Raw genomic sequence first — 26,916 nt, forward strand, 5'->3', positions numbered from 1 at the left:
CAATGGTACCTGAGCACCAGACCATTCTGTATCATTACCAGTAGTGGGTCCAGCTACACCCTTGTTGATAATAGTTCATCCCTGTCTACAGTAGTATTTAAACTATTTCCAGTCCCATATCAAACCAAGTTACTCAAACCACTGTACTGTGCTATGTACAGCAGAGCTTCTTTTACACTAGAAATTTTTCGTATGGTATCCCGCAACTACTGCCCTCAGTGCACCTTCACATTTGTAGGCAACAGTGGGAACTCTAGTCTAAACAAAGCTTACATAGCTGTCGAAAGCTTCAGCTCTCCCCCACAGCTTGCAAAATACCAGTGCAGAAATCTTCAGCATACAGAGAACTGAAACTAAGAAAAATAAACAATGTTACACTGCACTGGTCTACGGGACTGATTATATTATTCATTTTTATATTTACTATAATAAAACCACTCCAGTTTTTGATATACTTGAAGCTACCATAGAATTTCCAGCCTAATGAGAAGGGTTTGCCACGGACTTTAGTTCCAGTTTACCAGAGAGTCTTATATACAGAAGTAGAGCCCTGGGCATGCTTACCTTAGGGAAGGATCCAGGAGTAGTCGTCATTGGTACCTTTTGGAGGGTGCCATATTGGAATCAGGTGGGTGGGCTTGGAGTTGCTGTTTTATAATCTCACTCAGTACTACATGGTGGCTGAAACACAGTATTGCAGCTTCTTGTGGAGTTAATATGGAAACTGCAAACTCCTAAATTTGTGTGGGCAGGAGGGATCTCTGCTGTCTTTTGATTGTCTTAAGGTTGGCTGGTTTTGATAGGCCAGCTAGAGTAACATCATTGTAATGTTTAAAACCAAAAATACATGATGGAAGAGTTAGAGGGGGAAGTGATTGGTTGAAACCAATGGGCCATGGCCCTACAAATTTGACCTCCAGTCCTTAAGCAAAGTATTTGAGGCTAGAGTTCTACTAAACTTTGTGCTTCATTATGAGAGGAGGCCCTTGCACTCCTTACATGAACTCCCCTTTAACTACTGTCTTTCATCTTTCTCCCAGATTCTGGTCATGCCCAGATCTCAATCAATCTTTTCTCAGGCTGATATTTTCCAGACCTCTTATAGTTTGTTGCTGTCTTCAGGGTACTCTCTGGTTTGTCTCTTGGGTGGTACCCAAAGCTAGACTTAAGCTTTTTAACTTAACCAAGGCTAAACACTGAAGAATAATACCTTACTTTTTTACATGGAATATGGCATTTCCCTTTTTAATGGCACATCCACTGTAACCCTTAATGCCTTCTCAGCATCCCCACCCATCTGTTATTTCTTCACTACTATTATTATGTAAGAATTTCTAGGGTATCCATCACCATAGGTGGATCAGTTACACTTTCTGTAATGAATATTACTTATTAGAATGAGATTCACATGTGAAATCTGTTTGTTGCTGGAACGGTTTTCATTAGAGTAAGTCGCTTTGCGGCTTTTCTGTTAAAGAAGGCTATTTGCCATGGTTACTAGTGGTTCAGAGATAAGTATGGTAATTGCTCAAAGCTAGTGTCAGTAGCACATTGCCATCTTCTCTTAGATTTCTGCACTTAGAAGTCCAGGCTGTGTGGTACAGTGTCTCCCTCTGTTGCTCTGTCTAGCCTCCCTCCCCAAATGTGTGGTCAGTTAAAGGGTGGGATGTATGTTTCTACTCCTGGGTTGGAGGGTGAAGACAATTCTCTGGCCAGATCTAATACATGCCTGTACACACATTTACGAAGTTGACATTATTGTAACAGTGTTTACTACCTTGCCTGCCTCCATCCCGTGGGGGTTGTCCAGATTCGACTACTTTTATATTTTAAAATTCTGTTGTGTTTGTATAGAGGCAGTGCTAGCTAACAAACACTGTGCTGACACTGCTAGTGATGGTGCTCTGCAAACAGCCCCATTAACTCCCTTCAGAATACAGAACCCAAACAGTGCTTGGCAAAGGACAAAACCTCCCCAGAACCTAGTTTAAGAGCAGCTAGAGAGGGAGAGACAAACCATGAAATAAGAAAAGGAATACTTGTGGCACCTTAAAGACTAACAAATTTATTTGAGCATAAGCTTTCGTGAGCTACGGCTCACTTCATTGAATGCAGCCGATGAAGTGAGCTGTAGCTCACGAAAGCTTATGCTCAAATAAATTTGTTAGTCTGTATCCGCAAAAAGAAAAGGAGTAGTTGTGGCACCTTAGAGACTAACACGGCTGCTACTCTGAAACCATGAAATGTTGTTATAAGATGTTTGAGTCTCTGTAACTTTTGAGTTGATGGGGGATGGGGAATTGGTCAATGGATTATGATTCATTCTTATACTAGCTGCCTCCTGAGTTGGATTTGGCCAAAGCAAAAAGGCAAGACTTTGAGCCTGCAATAGAGAAGGCTAGATACAGTAGCTGTCTGCAGAAGCAGAGTGCATGGCAACCCCAGCATTGTGAGAGCATGTCCCCATGCAAACCTGGCCAGGAGGCGGCTTCCTTAAGCACAGCTGAGCAGGAGCAGCAAAATAGCTCCAGGTGAGTGGTAACCGGAGAATATTTTTTTAGTTTAATTATTTTTATTTATATTGTACTATAAATGAGCATCCAACCCATGTTCTGGTCACTCTTGGGACTTAAAATGTACAAACTCCCCCAATCACTCCCAAAATTCCATATCCCTGTAGCTGCAGGAGCATAAATGAGTCATGTTCAGTGGAGCTCCCTGAGTCAGTGATCTTGCGGCCGGTTCTCTCCTTAATTTAGACAATACCAACTCTATATTTGATCCATAGCTATTATACCATACATTTCTCCAGTGACTGTCAGTCGGCTTTTAGGGGGCATTCAGTCCTAAGGGAGTGCTGCATTACAAAGTGCATAGTACGGTCTCTCTATGCCAGAGAGTACGAGTCCAGCAGCAGGCAGGAGGAGAACCCAGAGGTTCCAAGGGTGTTAGATTTCTACTTCTGGCTGCACATAACCAGACAAGGTGTCTAATAATCATCTACCTATGCAATATTTTCATTGGACTGAGCTCCTCAAATTGCAGAGAGTCTTCTACAAGGTGTGATAAATACTGTCTCATACCAACTTCAAATCAGTCTCTGGAGTATGGGATAGTTTTGTGTAAATGATTCAGGCAGGAGAGCTGGGTTCTAGCCAGAGACCTCCTGTATGAACTTGGACAGGGCCTAGCTGTGCCTTAGTTTATCCAGCTAAGCAATGGTAATACTTAAGCCTCACAAGCACCTCTGAAGTTGTAAATAGTTAATGCTTGTAAAGCGTGGTGGGATGGGGGGGGCCCCTTTGTTGGAAGGTGTGATAGAAGTGCTAACTACGAGTGTATTTTCCCTGGCATGCTATTGCTATAAGCCTCCCTCTTCCTAATGTGTAACTGCAGCTGGAGCGCCATCCAACTGTGTGTTTATTTCTTGGGACAGACGTAGCATCACCTTAGTCTGTGGGAGTGATGCCACTTACCAGCGGAAGTTACGGCAGAAGCAGCTTCAGCAGCAGTTCCGGGAGCAAATGGAGAAAAAACAGCTGACAGTAGCCAATCCAGTCAGCAAACAGAGTAAGAGACACCACTGTGAATCTGCAAGTCCAACAAACTAGGCACGTCTACACTACAGACATTACAGCAGCACAGGTGTACTACTGCAGCCCCACCGCTGTAAGGTCTCCTATGAACCTGCTCTATGCCAATGGGAGAGAGAGATTCCCTGGGCATAATTAAACCACCCCCAACAAGCAAAAGTAGCTATGATGCTCTCCGGCCAACAGAGCACTGTCCACCCAGGCACTTCTGTTGGTGTAACTTATATCTGGCAGGGGTGTGGTTTTTTTCATCACCTGCCCAATAAAGGTGCTAGTGTAGACCTAACACCCCCCCCCCCCCCACCAGTGAGTTAGGCTATGTGCAGGGCATGAGCATGATTGACAGGGTTAACCCCTCATTGGCTGCCTAATTTTACCAGCTCTTGTCTGAGTGAAGAAAGCTATAAAAAAGGAAAGCTGAAGTTTTTAATACTTGTTCCCTATAGGGCAGGGATGTGGGCTCAAACTGGACATGACCAAACTTGCCCCTATAGCCTCTTAGAAAACATTAGGCAGTGCTGCTGTAGGAAAGACTGAGCTAACCAAACCTCTGCTCGTGGTGCAAGAAATTTCAGGATGTTTCCCATGTCCTTAGTAAGCCTTACCAAACACCATCTCCTACCTTACCCTTTGCTGGAAATGTGGGTATGGAGGTAAGGAGTGGCTATAGGACAGCTAGTATCTGGTATCAGGTGGTGGTGGCCTTTCTGATCTTACCTAAAAAGAACAGGAGTACTTATGGCACCTTAAAGACTAACACATTTATTTGAGCATAAGCTTTTGTGAGCTACAGTTCACTTCATCAGCTGCATTCCAATGAAGTGAGCTCACGAAAGCTTATGCTCTAATAAATTTGTTAGTCTCTAAGGTGCCACAAGTCCTCCTTTTCTTTTTGCGGCTACAGACTAACACAGCTGCTACTCTGAAACCTGATCTTACCTGACTCTCTTCCCCCCTCCCCTCACCCCCAGGGAATTAGGTGGTGTCCTTTTGCATTTCTAGCACTGATACCTCCCCTTTGTTACCTGTGCCCAGCAGCATCTCATCCCTCACTGGTGAAACACAGCACTCCAGCACAACAGGAACCAACTGCAGAAGAGGAGTTCTTTGCAGGTCAGCAAAGAATGGCAGCTAAATGCTGGCAAATTGTTAGTTCGCAGGAGTTAATGAAGGGATTGGGAAAGTGGCGTGGGCACCATCTTTACTTCAGCAATAGGAAGTGGCAACAAGAACCCTTAGAGGGGGAAGTAGTTGCAGTTTGGAGGGAGGGAGGGAAAGATATAGGCAGAGGTGTGAACTGATTCATGGCCACACACTTTCATCACTAGGAGGGGTTTATCAGCCCCTACAATGAGAGGATCACTAGAGGGAACCTGCCTCTAGGAACCTTTTCTTGTAGCCATTAGGGTTCACACACATTCCAGTCTTGGTGCATATACATGTGAGATCAGATTCTTTTCAGTAAGAAGTGTCTGTTAGGGCTGCACCTGTATTCTTTAACCTTACACCTGAAAGTATAAAGTACAGAGAAAGCCCAGCTGCACCTCCTTCCATCTTACTGCCTGTAGCTGCAAGACAGAACCCTTGAAGTGTCTGCTTCTCTTGGGCAGTGTGATTTTTCATTTTGATTTTGAGTTAATCAATAGGCAAAAGGAAACTAACAGCAAGCTCCTTTCTAGTTTAACCCCTCTGGGGTCATCAAGTGAGGAAAAGGGGGGCTAGTACTAGAGCTGAGCTGCCACACTGTTCTCTTCCCTCTTTGTTGTGTTTGTCTTTGCATTGTTCCAGATGACCCTGAGCTTTGGGACATCCCCCTGGAAACCACTGCTCTCACTGATACGGAGAGCCACCAAAAAGCAGTTGTAGCAGCCCAGGCTCCTGCAACACCTCTTGGACACTATCACATGACGACTCGCAGCAAGACCCCTCAAACAATGAACCATAAGAAACCAGAAATGAGAGCTGCACCATGGCAGGTGTCCCCTAGGCACAGGCCTTACAGCCCCTCTTCCAACCAAGGTGCACCAGGTATGTACTGTAAAAGGAGTGTAAGTGGCTACAGTGAAGTGTAGGCAGGAGGAAGCTACAGAAGAAAGTAGAGGTGATCATGCATTGTGCTGAGTAGCAGCATGTGAAACTGAGCAGGGCACCTAATGAAGTTGGTGAACATTTTGAGCACATTCCAGCAAAATGACTAAGTAACTGTCCTGGCATGGAACTCAGTTGTGTGGCTGTCCTTCCACATAGACTGCTTTACACTTTCAAACCCCAGCTAGCCCTTCCTTTTTCACTCTTATAGTTTTTAGGAGGGCGGATAAGGGAGGGAGAGATTTGTTTGTTTTTACCAGAACCTGAACATAAGACTTAAGCTCCTTGAGGGCTAGAATGGAAGACAGAAAGGCATGTAGGATGGCCAAGTCCATTTTCTGGGGAGATCTAAGTGAGAGAGAAAAAGCACTGACAAAAACATGGGTAAGTTTTGGAGGCAGAGAAAAGCACAATAATTTACCTACGAAGGACATGTTGTCTTATTCAGCAGAGTGCAGCCCATACAGGAGGAGCCAAGGCATGAAGAAAAGGAAACTGGAACCCTCCTGACAGACAGGACAGCACCTGAATTATGTTAGTTTCCTCATGATAATTTGACCACAACCGTCTTTTCAGAAGCACATCTCAAGAACCTATTTAAACACAAAGGAATATCTAGTTCATTAGATCCATGGCTTTCATGCAATGCTGATCATAGACCATCTTCTGTCGTAACTCTTTACTTACTTTAGCCCCTCTTCATGTCCCCTCTTGTGGTTAGAAAGTTTGATGCATCATTTCTTTGTGAGTCACGCACTTTGGGAGCTTGCCCAGTGCCAAGGCTTATTTTAACTCCTTTGGAATGACATGAGATGTAACTCTACTCTCTACTGATAACTGAAGGATGCCCTACTACTTTGCATTTCATCATAGAGGGAGTAGTTTCCTTTAATGTGGATAGCGTTGAGTAAGATCAGATCCTGGAAAGAATTATTTGAACAGAGACTTGTACACAGAGTATGTGGCTGGATGTGTTATAAAGGACTAAGGTTGACTAGTTCTTTTTAGGTACTTGTGTTTTTATATTAAACTTTTTCTTACAGAAAATGTGAATAAACGTGCAAAATCAGAGCATTAGTTGAATAATCTCATTTGTAACTGCAAGGGGACAGTAGTATGTTTGTTTGGAAGATAAACCAGTCATCTGGGCAGGGGACATATTCCTGTTACAGTAACATCTCACGGTTTAATGCAACTCAGTTAAAACTTACTCCTGTCTTCTTGAGGAAAAAGAAAGCAAGTCTGTACCATAACCTTACAAGTGAGAAACTGAAAACCCAATCACTAACCACAAAGTGTCAAATCCCATTTTAAAATTTTAAGATCTACACTGATCAGAGAATCTAAAGTAGCTACTGTATTTAGACAGCAGTAATGTCAGTGGCATGAGTTTACACCTCTAAGAGGGGGACAGCAGGGACAACAGCCAGCTGTAGAGCAAGGTGGTTATTACCCTCTTGTACCTTCATTCTCACTGGAAGTGCAGCTGTGGTTAATTCTGGGCCTTAGCACTTGACCAATAAGAGGTAAATGAAAAAGAGCAACCTAATGAGTAAGGAGGAAGTACAGGTTAAAACCAAAAATCAGTCTAGCTTAGTTCAAAGGGAAGATTACTCTCCTAAAGTGACAGTGTAAAAATGATCAGATGCTTCAATTCCAGTTGAAGGATGGGAAAGGAATATCACTAGCCTAAATGGGATGAAGTTAAAAGTTCCAAGCAAGAAGCAGCTCTTCTGTCCATTTCATTCCATCAGTCTCATAGTAACATTGGTGCCACATGTGAAACAGTAACTTGTCCAGCAACAATGCAAGTACAGGAACAATGCTAGAATGAGCCAGTGGGAGGGGAGGTTCAGCACACCATAAATGACATGAGGTAGAAAAATGCATATGTGACTAATTTGGACTGATTTAGTGAGTGTTCTGTGCTCCTCTGCCCTGCAGCTGCTCCCATTACACATTTCTCCTTTCAACATCTACCCATGCTCATGGTTTTCTTCCACGCATATACTTCCTACCTCTCAAAAGCAGTAAGTTTCCAGCAGGAAACTAGTTGTAGGACTGAGTACAGGTAACTGTCCTCAGTAGCCTACACTTTATGGCAGAAGCTCTCTCACATCCAACACATCTTCCTAGAAAATTCAGCTAATTCTGGAGCTTTTGTAGTTAGCAGTATGTCTACAGAGTATTCATAAAACCCTCCAAATACAGCTGAAGTTGACCAGTCTTATTTAGCAGTTCACTACTGCAGCCTTTCTGGGATCACCACAGTTCTGGGAGGAGAATGCCTGTCAATAACAAAAAAATCTCAGTATTTGACAATGAGTTCACACACCCACACTGTTGAAATAAGACAGCACTTTTGTTAGGGAACTTGCAGAGGGTACATGTAGGCAGCGCAAGATTAGCCAAGGAATATTGTGGTCATAGCAGTTCAACAGAGTAAGGACCAGGCTCCTGCAACTGTGGTCTGACCCTGGGCACAATACAGGGGCAGTGTTGTGATACAGATATAGAGGGAAGTGTCCCATCTCACTGAACTACCTATACACCTTGCTCCCCACAGGACTTTCAGCACGTATTCACAAGACTTCCACTTACTTGATTTGAGTTCTTACACGACCACAGTTTGAGGTGGTATGAATCAAAACAGAAGCAGTTTTTAAAGGAAATACACTAATGGTTAAAAATGAATATTTAGAAAGCCAAAGAAGCTTTCCAGAACCAAAGCGCTCCACAAGACAAATCTTGATTAACCACGCCTCTTCTGGATCAAGTCACTGAAATGCCCACCTAACTCAGGGCCTCAAGGACGACTGCAGTGAGACTGCGAATGAGTCAGCGTATTGTCAGCTTAGCTCCCACAATGGCTCCTTGAACAAGGAAAAAAAAAGCATATGCCTTTTGGCAGTAGCCAGACGTTTTTGGTATAGAATCATTCCAGGCTCTGTTCCAGTAAGTTTCCTCTCTCCCCATTGCTGAAAGCACATCCTGTTTCTAGGGAGAAGGATGGGGAGGGGCACAGCAGAGAAAGAAGAGCAAACAACTGCAGAAAGGAGATTTTTCAGATTCATAGACTTTAAGGTCAAAAGGGACCATCATGATCATTTAGTCTGACCACTTGCACATTGCAAGCCACACAACCTCACCTACCCACTTCTATAACAGACCTCTAACCAAGTTACTGAAGTCCACAAATCCTGGTTTTAAAGACTTCCAAGTTACAGAGAATCCACCCTTTGCACTAGTTTAAACCTGCAAGTGACCCATGCCCCATGCTGTAGAGGAAGGCAAAAAGCCCCCCAGGGTCTCTGCCAGTCTGACCCAGGGGAAAATGCCTTCCTGACTCTAAATTTGGTGGATGAGTTAGACCCTGAGCATGTGGGAAAGAAACCTCTTTTCAGCAGATATAGACTCCTCTTTGGTATAGAAATACCAAGAGGCAGCATAAAACCTTTAGATATTAGCTAGTATCCAATTTACAGAAAACTGGGAAAGTTGCCAGTTCTCAAAAGTTATGAATCAGTATAACCTAAGAAAACACCAGGAGAGAGATTCTCATTGCTGCAGGTCAAAAAAAAATGAATTAGCCTTTGCCCCCTCAAAATTTACTCAGATTTTGTGGAAACTATTTTCTGTCTCTACTTATTGTTCCATACTACTTGGAGAATCTTTGGTCAGTTAAAGGGCAGATAGTATTACTGATCACTGCTTTTGAGAGATTTAGTCTCAGAGTGGGTTTAGTACTTTCCTGTGGCAAACTGCCCTAATGGCGAGGTAACAGGAGCCCATCTACAGTTAAATAAATACTCCAGGTGACAGGAGAAAGGAGAAGTGGGAACCAGCTGAAAATGAAAACCCACAGTTCAACAAAAGCAGGTTTGGTTTATTTGAATGATTTCATTAAATATTCTACAAAGGTAACAAACTGCAGCACAAAGCGCAATCGTACAAGAAGCGCAATGCCTGGATTTAGTGCAAAACATACAATTAACTACGGCCACAGAAGCCTAACGTTTGAATTCATTTTATTTGTGTGTATTTGTTTTTTACAGTGTACATTGTTAAATAATGTAAAGAAAACATTTGTAATTCAGAAACAGATTTGTGGAAAAAGGTACTCAAAGTGTAATATTAACACAAAATAATTTAACAGTTCAGTAGCATTAGTTTATTCCTCTAGACTTCAGTTATTTCATCCACAGGAGGGAAATCAATGGTAAATAAAACCACTTCTTGCATAACGTTAAGTGAAAAACCGACCTCAAACTATTAAATCAAAATAATTAAATAACCATGTGCTGCATTCAGCCGATCAGTTCTTCTGCCACGAAGTGTTGCCCCACTCCTGTTACTGCTTCAGTCGTACAATTACTCCATTACACAGAGCATTGTTTTCCCTACCCATACTTGGTGTATTCAGGAGCCTCCTCTCCAGTCATTTTAACCAGAAAGCAGAGGCTTTCTGATTCATTTTACCAGCAGACATTCTCTTCCAACCACACATACACAACGGTGAGACCTTTTCTCTCATTCTGTGGTTCTATAGCGCCTGTGTTATTCGCCAAGAATTTTTTTAAAAAAAAAATCTATTGAGAAACTGTTAGAACCTGGCCACTAGTCTCCACCCGCAGACTCTTCATTTCCACCCTATATATGCCAGTGGTATCCTGGCTGACAAAGCTGCTGTAAACATCAAAACCAGGTGAAGGGAAAGAAACACATCTTGTGCATTTGTTTTTAGAGACAAGAGCAAAACATCCACAGAAAGTATAAATTCCCTAGTAAGACCCCCCAACAAGGAAGCAGTGCTCACAGAAAATTCATGTGAGTAAGGTTTCCTTGGTGCAGACACTTCCAGGACACCACTGAGCTACTCCCAAGTACCAGGAAGCAGTACTTTGACCCTTCACAGCTTGTTGCAGCACTACAGAGTAATACTGGTTGATTGCAGTATTATTACATTGAACAGGGAACCAGTATTTTTCAGCATGAAAAAGGGAAAATGAGTTGAGAAGTAGAAGGTACAATACAGCTACTAAAAGATGGCACAGTTAGTTATGGTCCTGGTACCAGTTTAAATTCTTTAGAGTGAACAAAATCATAAGTCCTCTGCATGCTTAAAACAGGGAATTCCTTGATGCCGGCTGTTTCGAGTGCATCCATTGCCGGCAATGGACATCGCACCAGGAAAGTCTACTCCTAGCACGAATGGATAAAAAAAAAGGGTAAGAAAAGCAATCCCAGCAGATAACTCCATCCCCCTAAGGGTAATGGCTCCACCTCCATACACACCCTCACCTAGCCACTTTCCATGTCACAGCTTAATAGTCAAAACACCATTAAAGTTGAACTTTTCCAAAATATGCACTTTCTTCCCATCCTCTGTTCTGATCCAGCCTTCTTAAGGCTCTAGGAAGTATCTGTTAGTTTCAATTGAGCTTCCTCTTCCCCCTCCATCACTTCTGCCTATCACCCCTTGTTACACTAGCATTGTGCCATCAACTGCTTACTCTGTCAACATGGACAGGTTTCCCCACCACCCAAAGCTCTGTTCCAACCTCAGCCTCAATGGCTCTCCCTCCTTCCAACACCTATCCTATCAAAGTTACAGTATGACTATATATATAATTTAACATAATATATATAGTCATACTGTAACTTTGATTTTATATATAGTTAACCCTTTGGTATCTCAGTCACTAGGTACAAAATAGTCCATTCTTCCCTTAACTTGCTCTGACCAGCTGGGACCTGCTGAGGAAGTGATGCTAACTGCAGAAGCAATAGAAGTCCAAGGCACTAAAATATCCAGCAAGCATACTGGGAGAACAGACAAGTATTCAAGTACATTAATTTATACAATTTTACATTCACATTTATCTAATACAATGAAAATACAAAGGAAAAAGTTAAAGTGTCTCCAATAAGTATAGGATATAGCTAGCTTTTTTTCCATTTTTTCTTTTTAACTTTTTTTAACCCTCTATTTTCCACTCATTTTTAAACTACTGTTGTCCAACAACATTTATATATCACAGTGTTTCCACATCAAAACTGATGGTAAGTACATGTCCGCAGAGAACTTTTTAAAATTTATTTTTAAACAATTTAAATTGCTCTAATGCTGCAGTCAAAGCTGTTAATATCTTTTACTTAAAGCAGTAATGACCTATCTCTCAAGGGCTGCACTGCAAGTCCATTTGTGTGCCTTACCACTCAGGAGGTAAGGATGATTGTTTGGGGAGAAGAGGGAGATTTGGATAGCTTCTCTCCTGACCTTGATTCTTCAGGGAAGATGAGAAGTGTGTTAAAACCTCATGCTAAGACTAAACTCTCCCATCTCAGCACATGTGGATTCAGACTCAAACCAAAGTACTTTTACAGTGAGAGCACATTGATCCAGTGACTTCTATCTTCATTGCTCATCTTATACAAGAGCAGGAGTGTTCGTGCCCATCACCCTCCTCCCCCTTCAGAAATGGGGAAACTCTCCTTACCGAGAGCTGACAGCAATGGTTGGAAAAGGGAAGGTCATTCCCATTCTGGCAGAAATAGCCAGTTCAGTGCAGCACTAGTAGTTGATACAGGGCCCTAATTCCCTCCCCATCTCCTCTCCCAAGTTCTACCCAGCAGAGTCTGGGTCTGGCTAAGTGGTCCGCAGGTTGGAGCCTGGGGGGTTGCTGATGGATTTTTGCAAGTTGCTGATGTTGAAGCTTTGCAAAGAGGCAGCTCCTACAGGCTGGAATTGACCAAGGGGTTGTTGTGCTGGACTACCTGTCCCACTCCAGGGAGCTGCAAAGGGCGCTGTTGGGTAACCGTACTGCTGTGGAGGGCACATAGCCTTTGTGAAGTGACCTAGAGAGGTAGCTGATGCTGCAGAGATAGGCGTAGCACCCAGGGAGGACGACATAGAAATACATAGCTGGCCTGGTGCTGAGAACTTTCTTGCCATTCCAGGGCCCTGAAAGAAAACCCAGCCCCAAAGAGAAGTTATTTAAGTGTGGCTGAAGCAGTTCCCCTCCATCCACAGCCCCTTCCATGTAACTGAGTTAAATGGGTGCTTCTCAAAAGATATCATGATCTTCCTCGCTCTAGAGCCTGACAGAACAGGTGGTAGGAGCCCTCCACATGTAAGCTATGGCTCATTCCCTCCTAGAGCACTATTTTGGCCTGGCTACATGGAAACTCTTCTTTATGTGTGTTTTGACACTCAGACAACGAGTTATGTTAGCAGTGACAGCTCTCCATCCATGCATGTTCAAGAAGGAAATAAAGGGGAGAAATATCTTACCTCATAGTTGCTATGCCCCTTGCCACCTCTCTTTCCTGAGAGGTTCATAGCATCACGGGCCCAGTTGTCTACCAACTTGTGCAGGTCATCTGTGAAAGTCCCTTTCCGGCTGGAAGTTATGGCAGGAGGCTGAGATTGGGGTGCCTGGCTGTTCACTGTACCCCCAACTGTGGTAGTGCTGCTGGTCCCTAAAAGTACAAAGACAACAGCAGAATCAAGAGCCAGGTTACAACTAGTTTTCTACGAAGTTTAGGAACGATGACAATGGTGGAATAGTACGGAGCAAGAGTTAAAAAGCCATGCACATGAATTCTACATTTCGATTCTTGGACATGTTGAAGGGGGAATTTACGAGGCCTCATTTAGCTAGTCTCTCAGATTAGAAAGGTATTTTGTGGATGTGTGTGTTTTCCAAGAAGTGCTGCAAGCAGCAGCTGTGTAGGAATTGAGTGGCTGCTGCCCACACCAGGCTCCTCTTTTGGCAATGAGGGAGGAGGGAAGACTGGGTTTCATATTAAGTGGCAGTACTCGTGATGAACAAATGCTTCCTTCCCCTGGCACCACATTTTTTTAAAAACAAGTAGCAGCAGCTACTGTTTGCGTTCAGTTCATTTCCAACTCTGCCCGTATGATACGGGACGCTGAGCAAGCAGCAGTACAGTCAGCACAGCTGGCTGCTCTGTAACCCAATGAGCTCCACTCCACAGGATGCCGAATGTACCAGGAACCCAGATTACGCGAAGAGAACATCTGGATGAAAGGCAGAAACTGCAGGCATTATTGCACTCAATAACTACAGGACTTGTGTCCCGTGTGACAGAGCACACGGATCCCCACTATATCCATCAGGCAGCAACTGCAGTATGCAGGGCAACCTGCACTTCAAAAACAAAACAAATTCCTCCCCCACCCCCCAAAAAACTGTTCTTTGATGTGGTGCGTTCCAGGAAATCTTTTTTGCCATTGTGATCAGATTTGCCATTCAGAGCTGCAGGCATTCCATGTGAAAACAGCAAATTCAGTTTGATGTTGGCGAATGAACAGCTAGAACATAAACGGAGAAACTATTCTATTCACATGTTGACTAAGAACGAAGGAGTCCACATAATACTGAATTTCAGTTCTGCTGGAGAGTTCACTGAAGGTTACTCAAAGTGGCAAGGAGTTAAGAACCTCTTCTCATCCCTCCTCTGTCTTGTGCATCCTCACCCACCTCAGGCCTCATTTGCAACTGCAGAACAAACAGCTGCATTCAATTTTAAGTTTTTGTATGGCAGTCATTACTGTAGTCCCTAAGCACTTAACATATATAATGAAATAAGCCTCAACAACCGAGAGGTGAGGAAGTGTCCTCATTTTACAGATGGGGAACTGCGTCACACAGGAGTTAACTGTTTTGCCCAATGTCACACTGGAGTTTGTGGCAAAGATGAGCAGAACCTAAATCTACTGAATCCCTATCCAGTACAAAAAAAAAAGTTATTCATTGTAAACAGGAGTTCTTAGAGATGCGTAGTTCCCATCTGTATTCCACTGCGAATATGTATGCGCACCAGGCACCTGCGACTAGAGAATTCTTGCAAGTAGTGTCTGTTGGCCTGCTCCTGCACCCCAACTCTCTTGCTGTCCCATGCCAAAAACATAAGGGGCGGGGCAGACTGACCATCTTTCCAGTTCTTTCTCTGACAAATCCGGTCCGGTCCGATCTGGTCCAAAGCAAAGTGGAAGAAAGCGGGTACTGGAATACAGATAGGAACCACACGTCTCAAAGAACTCCGGATATAATAAGTAACTTCCCTTTCCTCTTCAAGTGCTGGTCCTGATGTGTATTTCACGGTGGTTGATGGGCAAGCAGTACTCAGAGAGGACGACAGGATGCAGGTGATACAGCTGCTTGTAGAACAGCTGTCCCAAAGGATGGGTCAGTGGAGGAGTCTTGGACCATGGCATAATGTCTCAAGAACATGTGGATAGAACTCCATGTAGACACCTTGTAAGTATTAAGCAGGGGCACCTCTAGAAGTGATGTTACTGAGGCTGCCTGTGCCCTTGTAGAGTGAGCCTTTACCGAGTGTGGAGGAGGCAGCTGTGCCAACTGATAAGAGTACAATACAGCCAGAAATCAACTTAGAGACTCTGAGAGCTTGTCCTAGGACTCATTCTGCTATGGCAATGAACAGTCTAAATGACTTTTTGATCTGTTTTGTTCTCTGCAGGTACAATGCTCAGATTAGGTCAAAAGGAATGACGTCTACTCTCCTCGCTAGAGGCGTGGGGCTTTGGGAAAAAACAGAAGTAAGTGAATTGATTGATTATGTGAAATTTCAAAACTATCTTAGCAGTGAATTTCAGGTGTAGTTGTAGCAAGACTTTATCCTTACAGAATACTGTGTATATAGGATTAGCCATTAAGGCCCCAAGTTCACCCACCCTTCTGGACAAGGTGATGGCAATGACAAAGGTGACCTTCATTGATAGGTGAGCCACGAAATGCATAATGAGTGCTCTGAAGGAGATCTTGTGAGTGCCGAAAGCACGAAATTAAGTTCCCAGTGGGGGATGGTTTCTTTACTGGCAGAAAGGTTCTGATCAGTCCTTCAAGAACTGGGCTGTTATTGGCTGGATAAAGAGTCATCATTTGCTGGTGAACCACACACACTAACTGCTGCTAGATAAACTTAAGGGTAAAATCTTACCATCTTGAGGGTAAAATGATAGTCTAAAAACAGTGGGAATATCCACTGTCTGGTGGAGATATATGGTTTCTCTGTCTGGGCCCAGCAAAATATTTCCACTTGGCTAAGTAACATTTTCTGGTGGTCTTTTCTGCTATTAAGAATGATTGCTCAACACCAATCCAAATACCAAGCCATGAGATGAAGAACATCTGGGGTGGGATGCCTTACCCTACCACTTTTCTGGGTCAAGAGATCCAGATACCTCCAAATGCTGTTAAGTGAAGGATGACATTTGAAAGAGGCTTGGAAACCAAATTGTTCAGGCCATCTGGGGTGGAGGAGGATAACTTGTGCCCTATCTAGTCAAATTTCCCATAGAACTCAAGGCAGTAATGGGATGGAAGGGAAGGCATAGCTGAAGTGATCTGTCGACAGTAGGAGGAGTGCATCACTTCTGGAGTACTGACCTCTGGAGCAGTACATTTTGCACTTCCTGGCAGGTTGGGGAGTCCACATGGTCAGGTTCCAAGTGGGGGCTCCCCACTGAGTGAAGATGCTATTTACTACTGAATCATGTAACTCCCACTTGTGATCAGTGGTGAAATGTCTGCTGGCATTGTCTGCCAGTGAATTCTGGATGCCCAGGAGGTACATTGCCAGGAGGGTGATGTGGTGCTGTATACACCAGTTCCATAAGTTGACCGCTTGTATATATGGGGGCAAGGAACGCACCCTCCCCATTTGTTCATATAGAAAATGGTAGTTATGTTGTCTGACCTTATGAGGACGCACGGGGATTGTATGAATGGTATATATGCTTTCAGCAAGCCTCCCATATGGATCTCAGTTCCAAAAGACTGATGTGCATTCAAACTTCTTGAAACGTCCAAGTGCCTTGTAATGTGTGATCATCCATGTGGGCTCCCCAACCTATCAGGGAAGCATCTATTTATGGTTGGGTGTAGGAGATAAAAAGGGAACTCCCACACACACGTCCAGAGTCCCTCCACCATGCCAGAGAGGGGCTCACCTCAGAAGAAACTGTCACTGTGGGATTCATGCTGTACTTGCTCAGTGTATATGCTGTTTGGAGCAAAGCTTTCAGGCAACAAAGGTGGAGTCAGGTGAACAACATTATGCAAGTTTATAACTCCATACAGCCCAGGAGAGCAAGGCACATCCGAACTCATGTTCGAGATTCATATGTAACCACGTCTATATGAGCACCCATGGCACAAAATCTGTCAGTGGTGAAGTAGGCCCTTCCCTTGATTGAATCCAGTGTTGCTCCTATAAATTCTATGGTCTGTGTCGGAGTCAAGGTAGACTTTTCCATGTTTACACAGATTCCCAGGGATGCTAGAAGGTGGAGCAGCAATGAAGTTGATGTTAACACTTCCAGGCAAGACCTACTGGTTAGAAACCAGTCATCCAAGTACAGGAGGATGGTGGAGCCATCTTGTCTACACTGAGCTGCTATTATTGAGAAAATTTTTGTGAAGACTCCGGGAGCAACTGTGAGCCCAAATCGGAGCACCCTGTATTGACAATGGTGGGGATCCACCACAAACCTAAGGAATAGGTAATATCCTTTACTGGACCAACTTCAGTTGGTGAGAAAGACAAGTTTTCAAGCTTACATAGAGCTATGTAAGCTCAGAAGCTGGTCTCTCTCACCAACCAAAATTGATCCAATAAGGCATACTATCTCACCAACCTTGCCATTCTAATATCCTGGGACCAGCACAGCTAAAATACTACTGCATATATCAAGAGCTGAGAACCATGTTGAGGGATGGTATTATCAGTGTTAATGTAACCATGAGGAATTTTAGTTTTGAATAAAAAAGTTCAGTTGACTCAGGTCGAGAACGGATCTCCAGCTTCCTTCTTTTTTGGGGACTAGTAAATACTTTGAACAGAACCCATTTCCTTGATGTGGAGGTGGGATGCTATATTTCTCCTCGTTGGGGAAAAAAACCTGTATGTTCTGACAGAATTCCCTTTGAGAGTGGTCCTTGAAAAAGCACAGTGAAGGGAGCTTTGCGGGAGGTGGGCAAAGAAACTCAATGGTATAGCCGGAACGGGATGATATCCAGTACACATTTGTCTGTTATTTCCCAGTTTGGGGGAAATTTCACTAGCCACCCCCCTGAAATGAATCTCAGAATCTGGTGGCATCCATATTGGTTCACAGCTCTCTAGAATCATGTTCTAAGTGTCTCTTCATTGGATGGCAAGGTAGGTAGTCATGACTGGAGTGGAAGGCACCAGGTATTCTGGTCTCTGCATTCTTCGTTGTTTGCAAGACGGCTCGTAGGAGCATTGATAAAAGCATTGTGGTAAGGACCTTGGTTTTTAAGGCTGTTGGATATTCTCTCTTTGGAGCAGGTGTATAAATACCCAGGGAGCAAAGAGTTGCCCTAAAGTCTTTCAATAAGTGCAGAGACTCATCCAGTCTTTTCATTAAAGAGTTTAGTTTCATCAAATGAGGTCTTAAGCTCTTCAGGGCTCAAGATGGAGGTTCAGAGCACAGCTGAACCATGATTCCTGCTGCATCACAATGGCAGCTGCTAGGGATCTTTATCATATGAGCCATATCAATTACATCCCATAAAAAGGTCCTGGCCACCATTCTGCCGTCAATAAGCGCTTGAAATTGAGCCGTCTGAGGCAGTTTATCCTTAAAGTCTAGAAACTTAAGAGCAGTTCAAGGAATATTATTTGGCAAGAAGAGTCTGATCATTTGATCCTAAACTGTAGACTGGTAGAGGCAAAGATCTTTCTCCCCATAAGGTTGAGACGTTTGCCTCCTTACCTGCAGGGATGGTCCTTGGTGCTGTTGTCTGGATCTTTCAGTGGCTGCCTGGACTACCAAGGAGTTCAGAGCAGGGTGGGTAAACAAGAACTCTCTTCCCCTAGACAGGGCAAAGTATAATGTCTCTGCTCTTTTGTGGGGAGGGGCACAGGTAGCACACAGCTTTAGCTGGTTCCAGAATGGCTCCATTGACCAGGAGAGCAACCCGACTGGAGCCTTCAGTTTGGAGGATATCCAGGAGCTTATGCTCAGTGTCTTGGACTTCCTCTAAAGAGATCTGAAGCTCTCCCACCATTCTCCATATAAGCTCCTGGGACATCTATGATCATCCAGGGGAGACAGAGGCTGGAGCGATCACTTCATAAATTGAGGAGAACGACACCCGTGTTGGAACCAGATTATCTTCCCCTTTTTCCATGGGCTCAAAGGTTCAGACTGGCCCCTTGGAGAAGGGTGGTATGAATCCCCATTGGAACTGATGGATTCTGGGTAACATACATAAGGGTCTCAAGAACCCCAATAAGGCCAGTAGGAGGGGTTGAAGCCAGGTTGTGGTGACCTCCAAGGCACTGAGTACCGCTGGTCTAAGGAAGAAGATCCTACCTGTATAGTCGAGGCTGATTCCAAGAAATTCTCAATCCCCTGTCTGGGCTGAAATTCCCTGGGTGGAGAAGAAGCTGTTTCCACCAGTATATCTGACCCTTCTTAAGATGAAAAGGTTGGATATGAGTCCAACAGCAGTGCCAACAGATCCATGGAGAGAAATCCATGGCTAGCAGACAGGACAGGACAATCTTCTCCCAGAGTCCTGGATTCCCACAGGCACTAGTTTCTCTCTAGTGAGAATCAGTCCTGATAACAAGGAAGATTGTGGATCCAGGAGAATGAAGCTATCAGCAGTGGTATAAATCAACGATACTTTCAGAAATTGTAATCTGTTATTCCATGCCACTGAAGTGGTAACTGATAGCAGTTCCTCATGGGGCTGTGCCAGTACTGTTAGTGAATGAGTCTCTGACTTGACGGTAACCAACACTTCCCAATCCTTTGGGTTTTGGTGCTTCAGTTTGGATGGTACTGTAGTCAGTGTTGAGGTTGGAGCAGAGGCTGATGCTGAAGGAGTCTTGCTCCTAAGTCTTTGGACTATGCCTATGTGGCTTAGGAGGGCCTAACCCCTTATGGCTTGGGCATGAAGGCTCACCTGACTTGGATGGGGGTCACTTCCAGGGTCTAAGTGTTTGAGAGAGGGCCCCTTACTCTCATGAGGGGGGCCCAGTCAAAAGGTCCTTCTCTCTCCCTTCTCTGCACCGGAGTCAGACACTGAACTAGGAGGCATGCTCCTTGTCAACTCTGGCCAACATACGGGAGGGTCTCCCCAGCTTTGGTCCGATTAGAGTCTCATTGCCTGCTTCATAATTTGTTTTTGAAGTCAGAGCTCTTGCCCCTGCTGTGTTAGGCAGGAAAAGGAGTGGCAGATACTGCACTTGGTGGAGATACATGCCACCTCAAGGCAGTAGAGGCAGCACTGGTGGTGGTGGTCATCACTGACCAAAAAGAGCAGGGGCAAGGAACAGTTTTTGAAGCCCAGAGGTCTGGGTATAAGCCCGTCCCATGCCAAGAAGCTTCCCCAGGGTGGGGATTCTAAACACTAGCTAAATATAACTCTCAAAAACACTAAACAAACCGCTAAGAATAATGTCACTTTGAATATATTTACAGGATGAAGAGAAAGGAGAAACTCTGGACACTGTGGAGGATTCCAGCTCCGGCCCTGTAGCAGTAAAAATGAACCAGAGAGGCAGGCGGTCAGTCTGCCAGTCTCTTATACACAGAGTGCAGATCATGAAGAGAGCTGAGGCACAGGTGCAGATCAATGGACACTACCTGCAAGAACTCTCCAGTCTCAGGCGCATGGTGCGCATGTCTACCCCAGTGGAATGCACATAGGGTCCAGCACTCAAAGAAGAACCATTGTTCCTCAAAATACAGGGAAGATGCTCACCAGTGCTGTATATGCATACCTTGGACTCCTGCCTCTCAACCAGGGTTAAGAGGCTTGCACACCAATTATTGCTGGCTTGCTACTAAGGTTACAACAGGGACAGCATCTGGGATAACCCAGGTGTGCTGAACAGATATGTCTGACAAAAATTATCAAAAACCTTATGAGCGAAACCACCATCTCACTACTCAAAAAAGCTAGAAGCCAAAACCACCAACTGAAACAAATCAAGTGGCTCTCTGTTACTCACTTCCCTAGACATCTCTCTTCAGGACCCTCATACCTGGAAGGAACATCAACCTCTCCAAATCTCGGCTGGAATGGCTCTTGTTACGATATTGAAAAAGACAGACAACATACTTATTACCTGTAGCAACTGAGCAATGTGCTACTGGAGTGAGTAATGCTATCCCCTCTCCCAGCACTGCCTAGAAAACATGAAACCCTCTCCCCACCTATAGTACCTAATAATAGGGGCGTAATCATTAGGAGCAAGGAGCCCCATGCAGCAACACAGATGAAGGTGAAGAGAACAGAGGGCCTCTCACAAACATATGTGGTGGGAGTTCAAAAGGAACAGAGTAAGAGGACCATACCGGGTAGTCTGCTAAGGAAAGTGTGATCGAACAATGAGACTTTCAAGCATGTGTAATGTGAAAGAGACCTGGAATAATTATCTGACAAGGCAGCAAAGCAAGTGAAAGGGTGAAGTTGGAACCCATATAAACAGGCAAGAGTGACAAAGCAAAAGGTACTGAAGAGGAGGTACCAAAACAGACAGCAAGATCACCACATTCCATAGTCAAGAGTTCATGCAGAAACCAGCACCTCTCAACCCCTTCCTGATGGCCAGTCATCTGCACCCTGCTACTCAATACATTTATATATTGTATACCCAGTTACATTTTGGTCTGGAATTACAGCTCATACCCCGATGTCTCCATGATAATCCACAGACACGGGTTTAGGAGAGAGAGGCACATTTAGTCAAGAGATACCAGAATGTGTATTCCCCTGTAAATGTGCAATGGGATTTACAAACATTTTGAAATGCTTGCTTTGAGTAGTTTCTGTTGTCTACGAAGTGATTTTGTTAATTTAGGAGCACCTGTCTCAGCCTCACAGCAGGGACAGAGTAGGATTAACCTGTGCTGTAAAACATGAGCTAATAATAAATAATAATACAGGGCTCATTTCTTATCAACAGTATCTTATTAAACATTCTCAGGGATTTTAAATTTCAGAAGTTGGTTATTCTGCTCTAATCCAAATCTAGAGCCATCCAGAAGAGTCTGAAAGGGGAGTGCTTAGATTCATGGCATTCAATGGAAACAACCCTCTCCAGTCCTGCTCAGCCACAGCAAACGTCCCAGTTTCTTGTCTGGTGACATAATGAAGGATTTGAAATGAAAACAGACTTCTCCTCTCAGCCTATTACTCCATCATGCTTTCATTCTCTGCCCCCTTTTATTTCCTCCCTTGGAAACCAGCTTGAGCACCCACCCTCAAAGATTATCTTAGATAATACCAGCACACTTAGATTAGGCATATCTAAACTGTTCCTGTTTTGGGGGCACATGTTGAAGCCATTTAATGGCTTGTCCTTACCCTTTAAGATCTTGAAGGAGTCTCTGCAATGGAATCAGGAGACAAGACTAGGCAAACCCCTTCAGCATAGTCATTACAAGCAAATCCTGCTGCACAAAGGGGTAATTTTAGCACCTCAGCACCGCTGTGTGCAACTGATCCTACTTCACAGTTCACTGTCATTACCAATCAGCAAGGAGTTCCACAGCTAAGCTGAGGGCCAGCAAGCCTCTACAGTACTGAGCAGCAGTTAATTTCCCACTAGTCTGCAAAAATGAATAGGCAGCCAGAATCTATTAACATGTTAACAAAGGAACACATGTTAGAGGGGATAACCGAGACAGAGACAGATGCTGTGCTGGAGACAGATTCACAGAGGTTAGGCTTCACTGATCAGAGGGAAACTCATCAACAGGGACCAGAAATAACAGAAATAAGATAATTACTACAGAGCTGGTTGCAAGGACAGACTTTTTTCACCATCTTCCCTGAAGCACAAAGAAAAAGTAATTTGTTAAAATAAGAGAAACAGTGAGAAGTGTTTAATATCAGCAAACAGCACAAAGCCCAATGAGAAAGAGGAGACGGTACAGCTGGACACTGCCACTGGCTGCAGTTACATTGAGAGCCCAGTGGGATGTTCCATGGAAATACCCAAACCACAAAACAGTGTTTCACCATTTGTACTCTCGCACAAAAAGAGACTAATTTGTTTGTTCTCCAATAGTTCTCTGAAATCTAGTGGTATCTTAAGAACGTTAGGGATGTGCTGATGTTTAGAGCTGGTACATCTCAATCACTGGCTGTTTACCACAAGAGCAACAGCCAAAAAAAAAAAAAATCTCCCACCTCTATCTGGAAAGGGGAAGTGTCCCTCATGGCTTTCATCGGTCTGAGAATTCGTGGGGTACTCGGAGGATCCAAGCGTGGATCATGTACTCTCACCATCTGTTACTACATCCCCCTTGCATCTTTTCTAAAATGTTAGTGCAACAGTTAAAGATACCCCTACTAGGCCTGTACCAATCAGCTCCTCCAGCTGCATAGTTAAAAGCATGTTATTGATCAATGCACTGTTTCCTCTTCATTGCCGTTTCTAACTAGGTGTCTTTCCCCCACCCTCCAGAAGTGGCTGAGGCAGCATATCAGATTCCAGGAAGCAAGCAACCTGTAAACAAACTGAGCGTTCAAGCCAAGCTGCGCTATCGGAAGCATTACCCACTTTTACAGGACAGCTACAATAAACCTTTCAGAAAGTCCATCCACCAATGTCAAATTTCAGAAGAGAAAACAATCCATCCCACCACAGCATGGTACTTGCTTCTCAGGGGAGGCTTTATAGTTTGCCTCAAGAGGACTGACAGCTGGACTGAGGTTGTGACAAGTTAGCGGTACGCTACCACATAAGAAAGCAGTAACGATGAGTACATCCAGCTCACAATGCCAATCTCAGAGGCTGAGAGTGAAGGAGTGACACCCCTACTGTTCTTTACATTACCCTCCCAAAAAAGGCATAGGGAAGACTAAAATATATGCTTTCCCAGATTTTCTAAGAATTTAACTTCTTCCAGGAAAAGAAACTATAAAACTTGCAAATCCAAATGGACATTCTTTACACATCCCTTCAATACCTTAATCTACCTGCTCAAAGCTTTTAAAGCTGTGTGGTTTGGAGGCCAAGCAGCAGGGAGAGGAGAAAAGTTACATGAGCAATTATGCACTAATGGTGCATTTAGTCCCAATATTGGGAATTTATTTATGGCAGGGTTTAAAGTATTGCTGAAAAACTCAACAATTAAGGACTCTTCTCACCCTCCTCTCTATATTGAGAGGATAATTTAGTCAGTTCCATTGCAGCTGTCTCTGTAGAAGGCTTGCTCTGTAACTGTTGCTTTGTTCATTGGAGTTCATCCACAAAGATCCCTAGCCCAGCTGAGCTGCTGCTTGCTGTAGGAGGACAAATGCGAAAGTCTGTGGAAGTTGTGTGAAATGGGGCAAATGAAGGCCATTTCATAAGGCTTCCAGCTCTCACATACCAATGATTGGGGGGGGGGGGGGGGAGAGAAGAGAAGGAGTGTCACAGCATTCAAAGGTCCTGTCTACACTGGAAGCATAGTGGGATTTTGTATCACTCCCAGGAAAAAAGCATCGTTTTTGAAGCCTTAGCCCATGCATTTAAACACTTCAAATAACCACATCAGAAGTTTGAGGCTCATAGGTCAAAAACCCCATCCTATTATCTCCCTGCCCCCTCCACTTTTAAACTTGAACTAGCTTGCTAGGACAGCTGGAATGGCCTTAAATAAGAACGATGTGGGGTATTTTTTGTGGGGTGGGAAGAAAGGGGTGTTTTGAGGAGTTTCATCTCACCACAACCCTCTACCTATGGCATGTTTAATCTGCCTCCAGTCCTCAATATGAAGAGTCCTTTCTGAACATAGCTCCCTTGGCTACTAATATGGAATGTGATCATTTGGCCTTAGTGTTCCTTTCACACATGACTAATACCTTTAAACAGTGCCAGTTTTAGTCACTAGTTACTCAGTGATTATGAGAAAGGCAATTCTGATTACCTCAGCATTTACCCTGAGCACTTCTGGGAACAGCATGCAGAGATTTACCCACCCTACAGGGAGATGTGTTGTAGGAGGAAGCCATACAAATTTAACATTTTCATTAAGGCAGCTACTTTGTCCTATTAGGAAAGACAGCACACACCATACACCCCCATTGCTATAATTTGGAATGGGCAGCCCCCTCTCACTGCCACCTTGTCAGTGCTACTGAGGAGAAGCAGACTTTTTCCCCAGAAGTCTCTCAGGTGTCAACAAGTACTGTCTGTAACAATCGTAAGTCAAACCATAAGGAAAGGCCCATATATTCATATACCTTGTGATTCCCTCCCCATATTCTCTGCTAATTCCTTGAAGATCACTATTTCCCACAGACAAGTTTTCCTAAAAGTTTATCTAAGTTATTTGGCCCTTGTTAAGGGCTATATTAAACAGGACACTTAACATGAGAACCCAAACTTCTAAGGTGTATTAAGAGCAGTTAAGCAGAGCCATGAAGTGGAGGGAATACAAAGAGGCAGAAGAGAATGGGCTGCATGAGACATCAGATCCAAGCAGCAGAAAAAAAAAAAACAAAGACGAAGAAGGAGTAAAGGTGTTACACACAAAGAGCCAAGCAGGGCGTACTCAGAAATCGGGTCCTCCTGCCACCAGGCTTGAACGTCACCTGCTCAGATGCACAGTTAAACTTCGCACAGCCTGTGATAAAACAAGAGGGAAGAACAGAGAAAGGAGAGGAGAAGAGACAGAACACAACTACAAGATGTTAGCAACTTGAGGTTGGATGGGTGAAATGCAGTAACACGGCACACAAGAACAAGCCTCAAGACGTGGAGTAGGGGATATGTACACAGTACAAGGAACAAGGACTCTTCCTCCACTCATAGGTCAAATTGGTTTGTTTTTTACTAAAACAGTGCTACCTTCCAATACTTAATCCATTAGGAATAAGGCTGCACTCCACAGGTGAGTCTAAATCCTGGCAAAGGCATTCTCTCAATTACATAAGACACTGCACAACTTCAGGACACAGGAAGTTACAGATTAGTAGCCCCAATATTTCCGAAACAGGTTACTGGAGAAGGGGAAGAGAATCCTCAGAATGAAAAGTTTCTGAAGGAGCGGCTTTCCATCTTTTTTTTCTATCGATGTCTACATTTTACTTCACACTGTAATTCAGACAAAACACACCAGCAGCTTCTTGACACTGCTGCATTCAACTAGTCTCATGGGAACATTTACAAATATAAGATATTTGTAAAATAGCTTATAGGGAAAAATGGAACAACTGTGAATCACAGAAATGAATAAAGCAATACACAAATAGACCAACAATCCCTAATGCGTGGAAGAAAGGAGGCCCCCAAATACCAAGCAGAGCCTTCCAGAGACTAGTTAAAGCTCTGATAGCTTATCAGAAGGATAAATGCCCAGTCTGAGGGCTACAAGGAAAAAAGAGTGCTATTAACTACCCCCTTCCACTGTGCACTCATATTTTACATCCCTATCCCCAGGATTTTTTGGCCAATATAACTGCAGAGTTAGCTGCATTTTCTGAAGGATTTTTTTCACCCTCTTCAGGTTTTTCTTATCTTTCAGTGCTGCCATTAGAACAGAAGGGACAGTATGTTACCCCTTTATTACCTCACCTCTAATTTTCCCAACCTGAAAACTTAGAAATCTAACTGCAAATAGTGTGCTAGGCCTCACAAAGAGACAGACTAACACCCTGATCAGTCTCTAAGCACAGGCCATACCCTGAAGTCAATCCACTGTATCTTGAGGCTGAGAACTCCCTGGTATAAGACTTAGCATTAATTCCATAGAAGTTCTTACCTTGGCCTGGTGCAGAAAGGCTTGGTACTGAAACAGCACCATCACTGGTAAAGGCAGAGTAGAGGTTCTCACTAGAAGGAGATGGTTTAAGGGGCTGTAACAGATGGTTTTGTCCAGTCTCTGGGACGTTTCCAGGAGGATGAAGGGTCTGCTGCGGGGGCAAGACTGAAGGGGCACTCTGAGAAGACAGGTTACCTATAAAAAGAAATAAGAATCAGGACACGGGACAATATAGACATTCAGCTTCCCCACCTCACCTCAGAGGCTTTTCCACTGTTCCCGTTGGACAGAAGGAAGTGTGTCTAGAGCTGATGAATGCTTGGGAGTTTTAGCAGGAAAAATCTGCAGTGAGTAAATTAGAACTAAAATCCATCACTGGGAGGAACTTGTAGGAGTGATAAGGGAGAAATCCTGAGACTGTACAATCAGCAGGAAAACCCAAGGAAA

General features: G+C 43.9%; 2 protein-coding genes across 15 annotated transcripts in view; one reads left to right on the forward strand and one right to left on the reverse strand.

Annotated features, from left to right (window-relative positions):
* RAD52 (RAD52 homolog, DNA repair protein) overlaps window positions 1-20,539 on the forward strand; it is a 51,444-nt gene extending 30,905 nt beyond the window's left edge. For 3 of the 8 annotated variants that reach the window (XM_074939069.1, XM_074939078.1, XM_074939071.1), the window contains 5 exons: window positions 2,335-2,531; window positions 3,437-3,570; window positions 4,629-4,706; window positions 5,382-5,621; window positions 6,130-6,763. In XM_074939069.1, coding sequence (XP_074795170.1) covers window positions 2,335-2,531; window positions 3,437-3,570; window positions 4,629-4,706; window positions 5,382-5,621; window positions 6,130-6,191 — 711 coding nt within the window. In that variant the 3' untranslated portion in view covers window positions 6,192-6,763. Of the gene's footprint in view, window positions 1-2,334; window positions 2,532-3,436; window positions 3,571-4,628; window positions 4,707-5,381; window positions 5,622-6,129; window positions 6,766-15,191; window positions 15,271-16,999; window positions 17,510-20,190 lie in introns of those variants that run through there. The other 5 variants (XR_012636238.1, XM_074939062.1, XM_074939055.1 and 2 more) reach the window with 5 other exon arrangements.
* WNK1 (WNK lysine deficient protein kinase 1) overlaps window positions 9,562-26,916 on the reverse strand; it is a 165,217-nt gene continuing 147,862 nt past the window's right edge. For 3 of the 7 annotated variants that reach the window (XM_074939003.1, XM_074939013.1, XM_074939019.1), the window contains 5 exons: window positions 26,470-26,664; window positions 25,240-25,332; window positions 22,507-22,548; window positions 12,976-13,163; window positions 9,562-12,645 (listed from right to left, as the gene is read on the reverse strand). In XM_074939003.1, coding sequence (XP_074795104.1) covers window positions 12,331-12,645; window positions 12,976-13,163; window positions 22,507-22,548; window positions 25,240-25,332; window positions 26,470-26,664 — 833 coding nt within the window. In that variant the 3' untranslated portion in view covers window positions 9,562-12,330. The remainder of the gene's footprint in view (window positions 12,646-12,975; window positions 13,164-22,506; window positions 22,549-25,239; window positions 25,333-26,469; window positions 26,665-26,916) is intronic. The other 4 variants (XM_074938996.1, XM_074939008.1, XM_074939026.1 and 1 more) reach the window with 2 other exon arrangements.

The sequence above is a fragment of the Natator depressus genome, chromosome 1 (genome assembly GCF_965152275.1).
Source record: "Natator depressus isolate rNatDep1 chromosome 1, rNatDep2.hap1, whole genome shotgun sequence".
Classification (NCBI taxonomy): domain Eukaryota; kingdom Metazoa; phylum Chordata; order Testudines; family Cheloniidae; genus Natator; species Natator depressus.